General features: G+C 58.2%; 1 protein-coding gene across 4 annotated transcripts; it reads left to right on the forward strand.

Annotated features, from left to right (window-relative positions):
• The first annotated feature begins 343 nt into the window (after window positions 1-343).
• Window positions 344-14,353, forward strand: SMTNL1 (smoothelin like 1). 4 transcript variants are annotated; one of them, XM_024975927.2, is made up of 8 exons: window positions 344-391; window positions 5,742-6,403; window positions 6,613-6,745; window positions 7,063-7,114; window positions 8,724-8,885; window positions 9,038-9,152; window positions 9,266-9,417; window positions 14,102-14,353. In XM_024975927.2, the coding sequence occupies exons 2-8, from the start codon at window positions 5,744-5,746 to the stop codon at window positions 14,244-14,246; spliced, it is 1,419 nt and encodes a 472-aa protein (XP_024831695.1). In that variant the 5' UTR covers window positions 344-391; window positions 5,742-5,743; the 3' UTR covers window positions 14,247-14,353. The 4 variants fall into 4 exon arrangements, with proteins under 4 accessions (XP_024831695.1, XP_024831696.1, XP_024831697.1 ...); XM_024975928.2 differs by having other exon boundaries at window positions 8,727-8,885; XM_024975929.2 differs by having other exon boundaries at window positions 5,742-6,388.
• The last annotated feature ends 96 nt before the right edge of the window (window positions 14,354-14,449 follow it).

Here is a 14,449-nt window from a genome sequence, read left to right on the forward strand (position 1 = left end):
TGGATGGGCAGGGGAGGCCGGACAGCTGGCGACCATGCTCCACAGGGCCCCTGGGGCCTGCCCGGGCCAGGCGAGGACGAGGACGCAGGGAAGGAAACGGGCCCAGGATGGATGCAGCCCGGGCAGGCGGGAGGGCCCGGCAGTGATTGAAAGGTGCCACCTGTCGGCGCTCCACGGGAAACCCGAGCCTCCGGGTCCAGGGGGAGTGTTGTACCAACAGGGTAGTAAACAATGCTGGTCCGTGGCCCCAGGCCCTTGAAGTGGGGGGGTGGGGGGGCAGGTGGGGGGAAGGTGGGGGCTAGAAGCCCAGGGGCTTAAAGACAGCCCGGGAGAGACACCGCTCAGCTCAAGGAAGGAGACGGCTCCAGGACCCCAGACAGAGGCCCCCCAGGTAGGCGAAGCCCTGCACCGCTTTCCAAGCAGCCCCTTCATCTGCCGACCCCTCTGCCCACCTCCAAGGGCAGGAGCCTCTGAGCTGCGCCCCCCGGTTGGAGAAATCCTCTCTGACTCTCTCCATCACTATGTCAACTCTTTTGAGCTGGAGGTCGGAGACCCTGGGGTGTCTACCAGAGTCGCCCCCAGGTGGCCACCCACCAGGACCTGATGGGCAGAGAGGGCCTCGGAGACTTCCCAGTCCAGTTGGGGTGGGAGGCGGCGTCTCTGAGCAGCTGAGGAGGGCATCTCCGAGGGATGTGGCTGGCTGGAGGACCACAGGAAGGCAGACCGAGCGGCAGAGGTTGTGGAGGTGTCAGCAGAGCCTCCCAGCACCGTCTCCACTATGTGGGGCTTGGAACTTGGGCTCCTGGCTACTTTGCCTTCCCGTCTGCCAAGGCAAACAGGAAGAGACAGGAGCTGCCACGGCGGACACAAAACCAGGGCAGAATGAAGGCTTCCCGGGCAGGGCAGGGGGAAGGAGGCTACCACGTACTTGGAAGCGAGAGCCGACCTCCTCAGCCACATCTGACTGCCCTCCTGGGGTCCCCCTCACCCGCGCTGGGCGCCTTCCACGGGGCCCTGGCTGAGGAGCCACTGGGGGCAGCGTCTCCGGCAGAAGCTCTGGGCTGGTCGTCAGGAGACCTGGGTTCTACATACAGTTTGGCCATTTAATTGTCCTAAGCACCACTGTAGTCAAGGGACTTCCACTCCCCGAGCCTCAAATTCCTCCATCTGTAAAACAAGGCCAATAACGCCTATTCTGAGGGGTTAGAGTGAGGAAGCAGGGAGGTATAGGAGGGTGCCCACAGTGCAAGGTGTACAATTGTTAGTGCTGGTGTGTGTGTGTGTGTGTACACACCTGCCCTTCCCCTCCACCGTGCTGTGTCTGTGGCGCGTGGATGTAGGGTAAGATGGCTGCAGGGCTCAGCTATGTCTTAGCCTATCACTGCCACACTTTGAGGCATAAAAACGGCTCCTCATCTTACCGGTGTTCAGTTCTCTTTGCCTTGTCTTACCAACTAAATGCCCTCCTGGCTGAGTCAGGACCTTAATCTGGCCCAGGGCAGGGCGGAAGCCAACCTACACCGTACAAGCTGATGTATGCTGAGTCCTCCTTCCGTGCCAGAAACACCCCCAAATACGTTCTATGCGTTGGCTTTCTTAACCCTCCACCATCCCTATGAGGTGAGACCTATTTTTATCTCCAGAAGGCAAAACCCAGGCAGGGTAAGAAGCTTGCTCAAGGTCACAGTGGGAGCTGGGAATCCCCTTGTAGGAAGCTGAAGAATCAGTGATTTTCACCATTTCGCCAAAGCACCTTCCAAACAAGAGCGCAAGGCAGGGATGGGGCGTGTTGACCATTTAGACCAGCATTCACTATACTTTCTTCTGCTAAAGGTGGCATTGCCCAAGAGGGCGGTAGATGCGCCTCAGGGTTGCTGTTCAGTAGCTCAGTCGTGTCCAACTCTCTGTGACCCCATGGACTGCAGCACGCCAGGCCTCCCTGTCCTTCACCATCTCCAAGAGTCTACTCAAAATCATGTCCATTGAGTCAGTGATACCATCCAACCATCTCATCCTCTGTCATCCCCTTCTCCTCCTGCCCCTCAATCTTTCCCAGCAGCAGGGTCTTTTCCAATGAGTCAGCTATTCGCATCAGGTGGTCAAAGTATTGGAGCCTCAGCTTGAGCATCAGTCCTTCCAATGAATATTCAGGACTGATTTCCTTTAGGATGGACTGGTTGGATCTCCTTGCAGTCCAAGGGACTCTCAAACGTGTTCTCCAACACCACAGTTCAAAAGCATCAATTCTTCAGTACTCAGCCTTCTTTGTGGTTCAACTCTCACATCTGTACCAGGGAAGCCTGTGGAAACTAGGGCCTCCTAAGACATTAACCTGGAGAAGGCGATGGCACCCCACTCCAGTACTCTTGCTTGGAAAATCCCATGGACGGAGGAGCCTAGTGGGCTGCAGTCCACGGGGTTGCAAAGAGTCGGACACGACTGAGCAACTTCACTTTCCCTTTTCACTTTCATGCATTGGAGAAGGCAATGGCACCCCACTCCAGTGTTCTTGCCTGGAGAATCCCAGGGATGGGGGACCTGGTGGGCTGCCGTCTCTGGGGTCGCACAGAGTCGGACACGACTGAAGCGACTCAGCAGCAGCAGCAGGACATTAATCGGGCTTCCCAAGTGGTGCCAGTGGTAAAGAACCCGCCTGCCCACGCAGGAGGAGAAAGAGACTCGGGGCAGAGACTACCTCAGGGTAGACAAAGCAAAATGAAAAGAAAGCAAGAAAAAGAAAACCCAAGGCCAAATATGGAGAAAATGAGTTAAAGGAAGAAAATATGTTTGGAGAAAAATGAGTTAAAGGAAGCTAAACAAAGTTAAGATTTCTTTATCATGGGGTATCTGGACTCTAAGTGCTAATGAAGCTGTAAGACTCTAAAAGGGTTAAGAGTAGGCTGTTTCTGGAACAATCTTAGCCAGTGAACACCCTCCTGCCCCCAGTGAAGCCCTCATTAATGTCTTGTTCACTCAGTTGTGTCCGATTTTGTGGCCCCATGGACTGCAGCTCCCATGGACTGTAGCCCACCAGGCTCCTCTGCCTATGGAATTTTCCAGGCAAGAATACTGGAGTGGGTGCCAGTTCCTTCTCCAGGGGATCTTCCAGACCCAGGGATCGAACCCGAGTCTCTTTCGCCTCCTGCATGGGCAGGCGGGTTCTTTACCACTGCCACCACCTGGAAAGCCCTATTAACGTCTTAGGAGGCCCTAGTTTTCCACAGGCTTCCCGGGGTAGCTCAGCTGGTAAAGAATCCACCCGTAATGCAGAAGACCCCGGTTCAATTTCCTGCATCAGGAGGATCCCCTGGAGGAGAGAATGGCTACCCACTCCACTATTCTGGGGCTTCCTTGGTGGCTCAGCTGGTGAAGAATCCCCCTGCAAGGAGGGAGACCTGGGTTTGATCCCTGGGTTGGGAGGATTCCCTGGAGAAGGGTTAGGCTACCCACTCCAGTATTCTTGGGCTTCTCTGGTGGCTCAGCTGGTAAAGAATCTGCCTGCAATGCGGGAGACCTGGGTTAGGAACATCCCCTGGAGAAGGGCGTGGCAACCCACTCCAGTATTTTTGCCTGGCGAATCGCCATGGACAGGAGCCTGGGGGGTTACAGTCCATGGGGTTGCAAAGAGTCAGACACGACTGAACGATTGAGCACAGCACAGTTTTCCACAGAACACAGTTTGCCAACTCGATCTAGACCGGTCCCGTCTGTGTTGGAAGTGAAGACTCCCCAGAGAGGCAAGGAGACTCGCTCCAGTCCCAGGCTCAGGGCTGAGGTCAGGACAAGCTCCTAGCTCCTTGCCGATGGGCGTTCCATCTCCCGGCTTCATTGATTTCCCTCCAGCTTTAATTCACTGCCAGAGCTGTGAACCATGGGCTGTAGTGGGAGTGATGGAATTGAAGGGCAGCGTGAGCATCTTTGAAAATCCCAGCCCGCTTCCTGGGGAAACTGTGGGAGACTGAACCGGGGACCCCCAGGACCCGAATGGCTGGCAGGGACAGGGCCCTGGCCCTCGTATGCCCGTCTTCCTGCCTCCGTCCCAACTGCCCAGGTGCCAGCGGTACTGTACCCAGAGTGACGGCCCTGCAGGGGGCAGGAGGTATTTTTAGCCAGTGACAGCAACGTCTGCTTCTTTTACTGCCTGAGTCATGCCCTAAACATTATTCGGGGATTATTTTCTCTGTAAACAGACCCCCCAAGAAGGGCAGAAGGAGCTGGCTCTGTCCCCCTACCCAGCTATTTCCGTAGATGGGACAGCACAACCATCCTTCAGTGTCAGTGGGGAAGCAGTCCCAGCCTCCCTGGTGGACACCAAGATCTGCAGATGCTCTCGTCTCTCACATGAAATGGGGCAGCGTCTGCTTATAACCTACACAGTCCTTTCTGATACCGTTAAGTCAGCTCGAGATCGCTTGTAATGCCCTGTACAATGACGATGTTATGTAAACAATTGTTAATAACAATGTAAATGTTACGTAAATAGTTGGAGCGGCTGCAGATTCAAGTTTTGCCTTTTGGAATTTTCTGGATTTTTTTTTTTTTTCAAACATTTTGCATCCGAGGTTGGTTCAATCCACTGAGCCCGAGGACATGGAAGGCTGACTGTACATACGGAGCTTGAAGAGGAAACCTCACGTTGAAGTGTCACGCGCTCCCTTTCCTCCCACCCCCGGCAGCTGGAGGATCAGACTTCCCTGCGGAGGTTAATCAGGGAGAGCACATATCTGTTCTTCACCAAAGGGAACTCTGCCAGGCCCAGGGCCAGCTCTTCGGAGACTCACACACAGCCTGGCAGAGACACAGACCCCATGCAGGCCCAGGGCTCCCCAAATCTCAGGCATCCTTACGCCATCTCCGCGGCTTAGGTATCTCGTATCCTGCTTTCCTGAATATCTTCCTTCGAATTAGCTGATTTTAACTTCAATAAATGCATTTATAAAAGAAACTTTATATCACTATTGGAAACTCCATGTCACTGGCCAGAAATAGAACGTAACTGTAAAAATAAATCCAACTGGAATAAAAGCAGTCTTATTTGATTCTATCTAGAGACTCCTGTCTGCTTTGGGCTCTGAGCCTGCGGGCCCTGCGGACAGCTATCTCCATCAAAAGGGAAGAGGAGCAACTGTCCAGGGATGCGAGTGTCAAACTGTAACCACCTCGCTGACTTATTCAAAAAGGGGCCAAATCACTGAAAAGGCATTATGTGACTCTGTTTTTTTTTTTTTAAAGTGTGTTTATTTATTTGCCTTTAGCTGTGCTGGGTCTCTGCTGCTGTGCCCAGGCTTTCTCTAGTGGCAGCGAGTGGGGCGACTCTTCCCTGCGATGCCCAGGGCTTCTCTTGTGAGGCTCTCGGGCCTCAGTAGTCGTGGTCCAAGGGCTTAACTGCCCCTCCACGTGTGGAATCTTCTTGTACCAGGCATCAAACCCATGTCCCCTGCATTGGCAGGCAGATTCTTAACCACGGGACCACCAAGCAAGTCCTGACCCAGTGTTCTTTAAAGCCCAAGTCACAACCCACAGAGAACCGTTCGGTGGACATCAAGTAAACAGAGCTGGCCCAACACCCCATTTTGGGGGAAGTGGTGCCCTCCCCCTTCATTTAACCAGACGGAAAGTGCGTGCTGGTGTCTCACGTCCAAGCAATGGGGGCCCCGGGACTGAATTGAAGGCGTCCCGACTCCAGGGCCTTCACCTGGAGAGAGGGGGCATGACTGGGTGTGTCTGTCTTCTCTTTCCAGAGATGGAGCAGAAGGCGGGGAAGTCTTCCGAGGACGGGGCCACTGTCCCCCCAGCCGCGGAGGCCCCGGAGCCCGCGGGAAGTGGCGGCTCTGCGGAGGAGGAGACTGCAGGCCCCGCTGAGAGTGCCGCTAGAGCAGGGCCGGCCACGGCAGGACAGCAGGAGCGGGCCCCGGCCGAGGACGCCGTCTCGGCTGAATGCCAGGCAGATGGGCTGGGTGAGGTCAAGGCGGAATCCCAAGGGGAGGTTGAGCTTCAACAGGAAGACCCGGGGCAGGGAGAGACCGCTGCGGCCCATGGGAAGACCGACAGGAAAGACCAGACCGACTCTGAGCCCGCGGGGGCTGAGGGAGACAGGGAGACCGCGTCGGCCTCTGAGGAGCAGAGCGCTGATGAGAAAGAGGCCAGGCTGGGGTCGAGGGAGACAGTCGACGCGAGCAGAGAGGTCCAGGCTGAGCCAAAGCAGGCTTCAGGGGCGCAGGAGGCCGAGGCTGGAGGCGGGGAGGCTGAAGGGCCTCAGGAGGAGGGCGGCAAGACCGAGGAGCCCCAGGCTGAAGCCCGGGAGGAAGCCGGCGCACCAGCGGCCCAGCCTGACTCTCCGAAGGCCGCCGTGGAGGACGAGGCCAAGCCCGAGCCACAGGAGGAGGAGGTGACGGAGCGGGTGGTGAGTGAGGGAGTGGAGAGGAGGGAGGGGGCCCCACGGCAGTCCAGAGTCTCCCCCAAGTAAGCCCCTGTCCCGCTTTGTTCCTCGGGGTAAGTCCAAGAGCCTGGGTGGCAGCAGGTGGCGGAAGCCGTGCTTGGCCCCAGACTGCCTTCCAGATCTTTCTGAAGCCTCAGGCAGGCACGAGCCCACCCAGGGTGCATTTGTTCCAGGAGCCAGGCAGTCCTGATGAGGAGCAGGACCAGGGCGCGGGGGCAGAGGCTGAGGACGGGGCAGGGGGGCCTCCCAGCTCCCCGGAGGGATGGCCCGAGAGCCCCACAGAGGAGGGTGGCAGTGCCAGCCCAGGTGAGGGGGCGCCCCGGAGCCCACCTGCTGCTGGGCCCGCCCCGGGGGTGAGGGTTGGGGGTGGGGAGGGGCCCAGGAGCCCACCTTGCTGCAGGGGCCACCCCAGGGGGGCATTGGGTGGAAGAGGGGGGCCAGGAGCCCACCTGCTGCACTGCCCACCTGGGGTCATGCGGGGCCCCCAGGAGCCCACCTTGCTGCAGGGGCCACCCTGTGGGGCTTGGAGGGGGAGGGGGCCAGGAGCCCACCTTGCTGTAGGCCCTGCCCAGGGGGCACGCCGGGGTCGCCCCGCTTCCCTCCCTCTTGTTCCTCTCCCTCAGAGGGGCTGAGCCCAGACACCGCTGCTTCTGAAGAACTCGGTCCTTCAGCCAGGTAATGTCAAACGCTGGAGCCCCAGCTCCCCCTCCACACCACAACCTGCTCCCTTTGAAGCCTGCTGTCCCCTGAGACTGGGCCTCCAGTGTCTAGTCTCGAGATATGCCAGGAATATTGCTGCCCCCTAGCTCAGGGCAAGCCAGAGAATCCCAGGGACGGGGGAGCCTGGTGGGCTGCCATCCATGGGGTCACACAGAGTCAGACACGACTGAAGCGACTTAACAGCAGCAGCTCAGGGCAGAGCCTGGGAAACGAGGAGAGCTGGAGCGGGGAGCAAAGGGCAGTGGGGCATCCCTGCTTGGCCTCCCACCCACTGCTGGAGAAGCCTCCTCTCCAGCACCCCAGGGCTCTTCATGGGAGCCCCAGTCTTGTCTGTCTCCGCAGTCTCAGCGTCACCAGTCACACGTGAGCAGAAAGCCTGAGTTTGGACAGCGACACTGCCACTTGTCTCGGTCGCTAGGTTGTTCCTGTCTGACTCTTTGGGACTCCATGGACTGTAGCCCACCAGGCGCCTTTGTCCGTGGGATTTCCCAGGCAAGGGTACTGGAGTGGGTTTGCCATCTCCCCTTCTAGGGGATCTTCCCGACCCAGGGATGGCACACGCGTCTCCTGCCTTGGCAGACGGATTTTTTTTTTAACTACTGAGCCACTGGGGAAGCCCCGCTGTCTGATCGTATCACTTCCCCCTCCTCCCCTGGGAAGTGGACACAGTCAGGGTACCTGCCTCATAGGCTTCTTGTGAGGCTCAGATGACGTCTGTGTATAAAGCACTCAGCCTGACGCCTGGTGCCTGAAAGATGCTGGATAACACGAGAGCCCTCCTCTTGCCAGGGCACAAATTTTGTCGTTAGAAAAGCCTTTCTTTATTTCAAGCTGAAAGTCACCTCCGTGTGACCTCCTTAGGGAAAGGTGCCTGGTGAGCGTTCACATTCCCCTTCTTACAGAGGCCTCAGACCCACCTTGTCAGGTACTGTCCCCACTATACAGACGAGGAAGCTGAGGCTCATAGAAGCGACCTGACAGTCCCAAGTTGCTGTTCAGTCACTAAGTCGCACCTGACGCTTTGTGACCCCATGGACTTCACGCCAGGGCTCCCTGTCCATCATCAACTCGTGGAGTTTTCCCAAACTCATGTCCATTGAGCCGGTGATGCCATCCAGCCATCTTATCCTCTGTCGTCCCCTTCTCCTCCTGCCCTCAATCTTTCCCAGCAGCAGGGTCTTTTCCAGTGAGTCAGCTCTTCGCATCAGGTGGCCCAAGTATTGGAGTTTCAGCTTCAGCATCAGTCCTCCCAGTGAATATTCAGGGTTGGTTTCCTTTAGGATGGACTGGTTTGACAGTCCCAAGATCAGATGGCAAATAAGAAGCCTAGGTAGGATTGGAACTTAGGTCAGACCTCAGATGTGCCCTTGTTCTAACCTACGCAGTCAGACTGAACCTCATTCTTTCTCCCCAGCGCCTCCCAGTGCTGGGCCTGGAGGCACGTGTGTGAGGCTGGGACTGTAGCTCTGTAGCCTCTTGGGCCCGCAGGGACCACTGCCCAGCCAGCCTCCTCCCTGTAGAGGCGCGTCCTAGCCCCCCTCATGCTCCTCTGAACGTTTCCAAGCAGTGACTCTTCGCCCAGCGATGTGCCCCAGAGCCCCACGGAGCCCCCTCCCTCAGAAGAGAAGAAGAAAGAGAAGGCGCCAGAGCGCAGAGTGTCCGCTCCTACCCGGCCCCGGGGACCCCGAGCTCAGAACCGCAAGGCCATCGTGGACAAGTTCGGGGGGTAGGATTCGGGCGAGGGGCTGGCAGGGCTGAATTGGTGGGAGGATGGGGCGGAGGAGCAGCCCGAGCCCCAGAGGGACATCTGATGGGCCCTACCCCGACCCGGGAGGACTGCCGACTGATGGGACCCCCCCTTCCCGCCCCGTTGCACAGGGCGGCCGCGGGCCCCACGGCCCTGTTCCGGAACACCAAGGCGGCGGGCGCGGCGGTGGGCGGCGTTCGGAACATGCTGCTGGAGTGGTGCCGCGCCATGACCAGGAGCTACGAGGTGCGCGCGGCGGGCGCAGGCGGCCACGCCGGGGGCGGGCGGCGGCCGTGCGGGGCTGGGCTGGGGTCCGGCGGGGCTGGGCGCAGGCCCCTGACGCGGCTCCGGCCCCGCAGCACGTGGACATCCAGAACTTCTCCTCGAGCTGGGGCAGCGGCATGGCCTTCTGCGCGCTCATCCACAAGTTCTTCCCCGACGCCTTTGACTACGCGGCGCTGGACCCCGCGCAGCGCCGCCACAACTTCACGCTGGCCTTCTCCACCGCAGAGTAAGCCCGGGGGCCGAGCCGCAGGGGCCCGGGGAAGGACGGTCAGGCCGAGCCCATGGCCACATCTCCTTGAATCCGACAGGTGCTTCTCAGATGCGGGGAACTGGCGGAGGACGGAGCAGTGGGTGAAACCGACCAAATCCCCGCTTGCCTGTGACTCCTATTCTATTTTATATTATTTTACTTTTCGGCCGTGTCCCGTCGCATGTGGAATCTTAGTTCCTCAAACAGGGATCAAACCTTCACTCTTGGCGTTGGAAGCAGAGAGTCTAAATCACTGGCCCACCAGCAAAGTCCCGTGACTCACACTCTAAAGAGACAGACAGCAAATACACACACATGCGGAATTAAATGTGAGGGGACAGGCAGAGAAAATGCAGGCGGGTGAGAGAGAAAGGAGGGGAAGACTGGGAGTTTGCAGGGACCTGGGGCCAGATTCTGACCCTGACTTTTGTCAGCTGTGTGATCTTGGGTAGTCTCGTTCACCTCTCTGAGCCTCTATATTCTGACCTTTAAAATGGGCGTGACATTCGGCAGGGCTGTGATGAGAATTAATAATTAAAGGCCCTATCACAGTGCCTAACCCATGGCAAACATTTAAAAAAAACAAAACCCCTAGTTGCTGTTCCTATACTAAAATGAATGATATCACAATTGATACATATTTTTAAAATTAATTTAATTTTGGCTGCACAGACTTTCTCCAGGTGCAATGAACAGCAGCGACTGTTTTTCGTGTGGTGCTCAAGCTTCTTTTGTCCAGGCTCTAGACTCTGGCTGGCCCACAGAGTTAGTTGCCCGGAGGCATGTGGAATCACCCCAGACCAGGGACTGACCCCATGGTCCCTCCACTGGCAGGCGGATTCCCAACCACAGGACTACCAGGGAAGCCCCTGTGATGATACTTGTTATCCCCTGTGGGACCCGGAGGGAGATTTATTGCTGAGGTTTACACAGCTGGGTGCCTGGGCCGCAGAGGGATGGGGAAGGGGTGCACTAGACAGGAGGGGCGTGAGGAGCAGCGGGGCCCAGGGAAGACCCTGAGAGGCGAACACAAGGCTGCTGGGCAGTGGGGAGCGGAGGCAGTCTCCACACCAAAGCCCCAAAGCCGGACTGGGCCAAAGGCTTCTACCTCTGTCCCCGGAGAGGCCGGCCAGTCCCCAGCGGCCTTGAGGCTCTCCGGGGCTCATACTTGGCTCACGCATCCTTTCTTGCCTGGGGGAGGCTTCTGAGCCACCCGGTCTGGGCAGAGGGTGTCGTCCTCCAGGACAGCTCTGAGGCCTGGGAAGGGATGGCTGAGGGCATTTCTGCAGGCCCGGAGCATGGGGCAAGTCACTGGGGATGCTGCCAGCGTCTCGGTCCGGGAGGCCGAGCCCTCTGAGCGAGTTCAGGCCTGGCCACCAACCCGTGGAGAAGCCTGGGGCAGCCACCCTCCCCTCTCTGGGTCTGCGTGTCCCCATCGGCAAAATCAGATGGCTGATACTGACCGGTGCTTTTCAAATGGGTCCTTCACCCCACCGGCAGCTTCCTCAAACAAAACAGTAAGAGGATGCCCAACACAGTAAACAGATTTAAGGGTGGCCTTTGTAGGCTTGGAGGGGCTCCCGGAGCACCCCAGATCAGTGTCCAACCCCCTTCCTAAGATGATCCTGAAGCATATCTCCTGGGCCCTCGGGCACCAAGGATGCCATCTGAAAACTCCCAGACTTGGTGCTCCAGAATCGCTTCCCAGGGGCTCAGTGATTTAAAAAAACCTGCCTGCCAGTGCAGGAGACACCAAGAGACCCAGGTTCAATCCCTGGGTCAGGAAGATCTCCTGGAGGTGGTGGTTTAGTCTCTAAGTCGTGTCAGACTCTTGAGACCCACGGACTGTAGCCCGCCAAGCTCCTCTATCCACGGGATTTTCCAGGCAAGAATACTGGAGTAGGTGGCGGTTTCCTTCTCCAGGGGATCTTCGCGACCCAGGGATTGAATCCGGGTCTCCTGCACTGCAGGCAGATTCTTTACCGAAATGGCAACCAGCTCCAGTATTCTTGCCTGGAGAATCCCATGGACAGAGGAGCCTGGGAGGGCTAGAGTCCGTGGGGTCACAAAGAGTCAGACACGACTGGGTACACAGGCATGCATGCGGAGTTGGTGCTCTGTAAGGCCCCTTCCAGTTTCACATTATCCTGCCCTGGGGTGGGGGTGGGGGTGGCGGTGAAGGGGTCGGGAGCCCCATGTCCTGCTCTGAGCTCGGAAGCACCTTTAAGGGCCATGACAAGCCACGTGAACCAAGCGTGACCAGATGCCAGGCGTCCTGCTAAGTGCTTCCCTTGGATTGTCTGATTTGACGGTCACGACGATGCTTGTGTGGCTGCCAGCAGGGAGTTATGGGAGGTTGGTGCAGGAGGGCAGTGGCCAACCCGGCCCTGGAAAGGGAAACTCCTGGCCGGGGCTGTGAGCTCTCGGTCACCATCAGAAGGGCGTGTGGCTTGGCCCTGACCAGGCGTCCCTGGCCTGTGGGCCAGGGGTCATTGTCCTCCTGCGGCTGCCAGGCTGTGCGTGTGTGGCCGTGCCATCAGGCATGTGGGATCTTAGTTCTCTGACCACGGGAGACCAGGGGTCACACGTGCGCCCCTGCCAGTGAAGCTCCAAGCCCTGACCGCTGAACCACGCGGAAAGTCCCCTTCCCTCGCTCTCTGACCCTTGGCAGCTGATAGAACCTCTCCTAGGTCTGGGTATGAAGATGAAGTGTGCAAAGTAAGGGGCCTGGCCACAGCTGGCTCCCTTCTAGAAGGCTCCTCTGATTCCCCGGGAGCCCAGCGCTGGGCCCCTGGGGGGCTTGATTAGTGAGCTGCTGGAGGAGCCTGCCCCGGCTCCCCAGGCCCGGTGGGAATGAAGCATTCGCCTCTCCTGGGTGGAAACCGCACCTCGAGCCACACCCAGGAGCCGGCAGCATGGCGGCGTTGGTTGCGGGGAGCTCGTTCGGGGCCTTGAAGCCCTTTGGTCCGTGCTCCTCACCTGCCCCCAGGCCCATCTGGCTCGGCTCTTGGTCCAGCTGACTCAGCCCTGAGAGGATGCCCGAGGGGACCCTGGTGGCCCCTCCCGCCGGCACCCCGCGCGGTTGGGTGGCGGAGCCTTCCGGGGCTCGGCTTCAGGGCCAGGGTGCCAGGCCGTCCAGCAGGCCTGCGGTGGAGTCCCAGCTGTGCCGCTCACTTTGGGCAAACCACCAAGATGCTGCGAGTCTCCGGCTCCCCTTCTGCCGGTTGAACACAGAGGAGTGGAGTGAATGAGGGCATTCAAGAGAAGGCATTTAGAAGCTCCCTGCTGGCCTAGTGGTTTAGATCCCAGGCTTTGACTGCCCTGGGCTGAGCTGGGTCCTGTAAGCTGTGCCGTGTGGCCAAAAAAACAGAGGGGAGAGAGAAACACTTGATAAGGCTCCTGGCACGTGGTGGCAAGGCCCCAACAGTGCTTCGATCAGATGGTCAGCCTCAGCGAGGCCAGGAGTAGCCCGTGGTCCCAAAGAGCAGCTGGGAAGTTAGAGAAACAGGACTTGCTGCTAAGTTCCGCGCAGTTGCTCAAGCTCGCTTGCCTCAGGACGCTTGCACCTGCTGTTTTCTGGAACCCCCTTCTTGCAAATATGCACCCGATTTACTTTCCTGAGCTTAAAAGTACTCTTTAAGAGAACTTTTCCTATTAAAAATCCCCTAGGGGAACTCCGGGCTTCCCTGGTGGCTCGGATGGTAAAGAGTCTGCCTGCAGTGTGGGAGACCCGGGTTCGATCCCTAGATCGGGAAGGTCCCCTGGAGAAGGAAATGGCAACCCACTCCAGTATTCTTGTCTGGAAAATCCAATGGATGGAGGAGCCTGGTCAGCTACAGCCCATGGGGTCGCAAAGAGCTGGACACGACTGAACGACTTGTCTCTTTCTCTCTCTCTTTGGGAATTCCCTGGCAGTCCAGTGGTTAGCACTCTGTGCTCTCACTGCTGAGGGCCCAGGTTCAATTCCTGGTGAGGGAACTAAAATCCCAGAAGCTGCGAGGCACTGACAATAAATAAATAAATGCCATCACCAACATATTACAAAAGCAAATCCCCTTGAACATAAACACGTCCAGTCGTTCCCCGCCTTATTGTTCTCTGTAGCATCGCTCGTCCTCTGACGTACCATCAATTTCTACTTGACGACTGCCTGTGTTCTGCCACGAGAACGTTGATGAGAATGGGGGATTCTTACTCTGTTCAGTGTTGAACTCCCCGGAAGAACACCTAGCACGTGGCACCCCTCAGTGCATGCACAGAGCCTGACTGAGGCTGGAGAGTTGAGGCTGCAAGCCTGCACTCTAGCCGGGATTAGCGTTCTGTGCTCTTCACTCTTCCTGTGGGGCCTGTCCTTCCAGAGGACAGACACAGGCGCACACAGATGGGTGGGTTACCTCGGAACCCCACACCGGAGGGCCCCACTCCCCCGTGATGACACGTGGGGCAGTGGAAACACGGGCTTTGGAATCAACCCACGCTGAGTCTGAGTCTTGACTCTGCTGGGCCTCAGCTGTCTCATCTGTACAGTGGGATAGTTGCGCTGCTGCACACAGTCCTGCGGGCTTCATCCTTGGGGGGCTGCCCCACCCGTCCCTTAGACCCCCACCTCTTCCCCTGACAGCTGATCCCTACCTCTCACCCCTCCCCGTCTGCCCCTCAGGAAACTGGCCGACTGCGCCCAGCTGCTGGAGGTGGATGACATGGTGCGGCTGGCGGTGCCCGACTCCAAGTGCGTCTACACCTACATCCAGGAGCTGTACCGCAGCCTCGTGCAGAAGGGGCTGGTGAAGACCAAGAAGAAGTGAGGGGCTGGCCGGTGCTGGCCCGGAGGCCCCCTTCAGCTCCACGGAGGCGGCGGGGCTGGGCAGGTGGCCCCAGTCTAACCTGCATTAAAGGCTCTTTTGTAAAATCCTGTCTGGCTCCTCGGGGCTCCCTCCCTACCCTGCTGGGAACCTCTCTCACTCTGGGATAAGCAGCCTCAGCCGCCTGCTTTCCTCACCTGAGGTGA

This window comes from Bos taurus, chromosome 15, assembly GCF_002263795.3.
Source record: "Bos taurus isolate L1 Dominette 01449 registration number 42190680 breed Hereford chromosome 15, ARS-UCD2.0, whole genome shotgun sequence".
NCBI lineage: Eukaryota > Metazoa > Chordata > Mammalia > Artiodactyla > Bovidae > Bos > Bos taurus.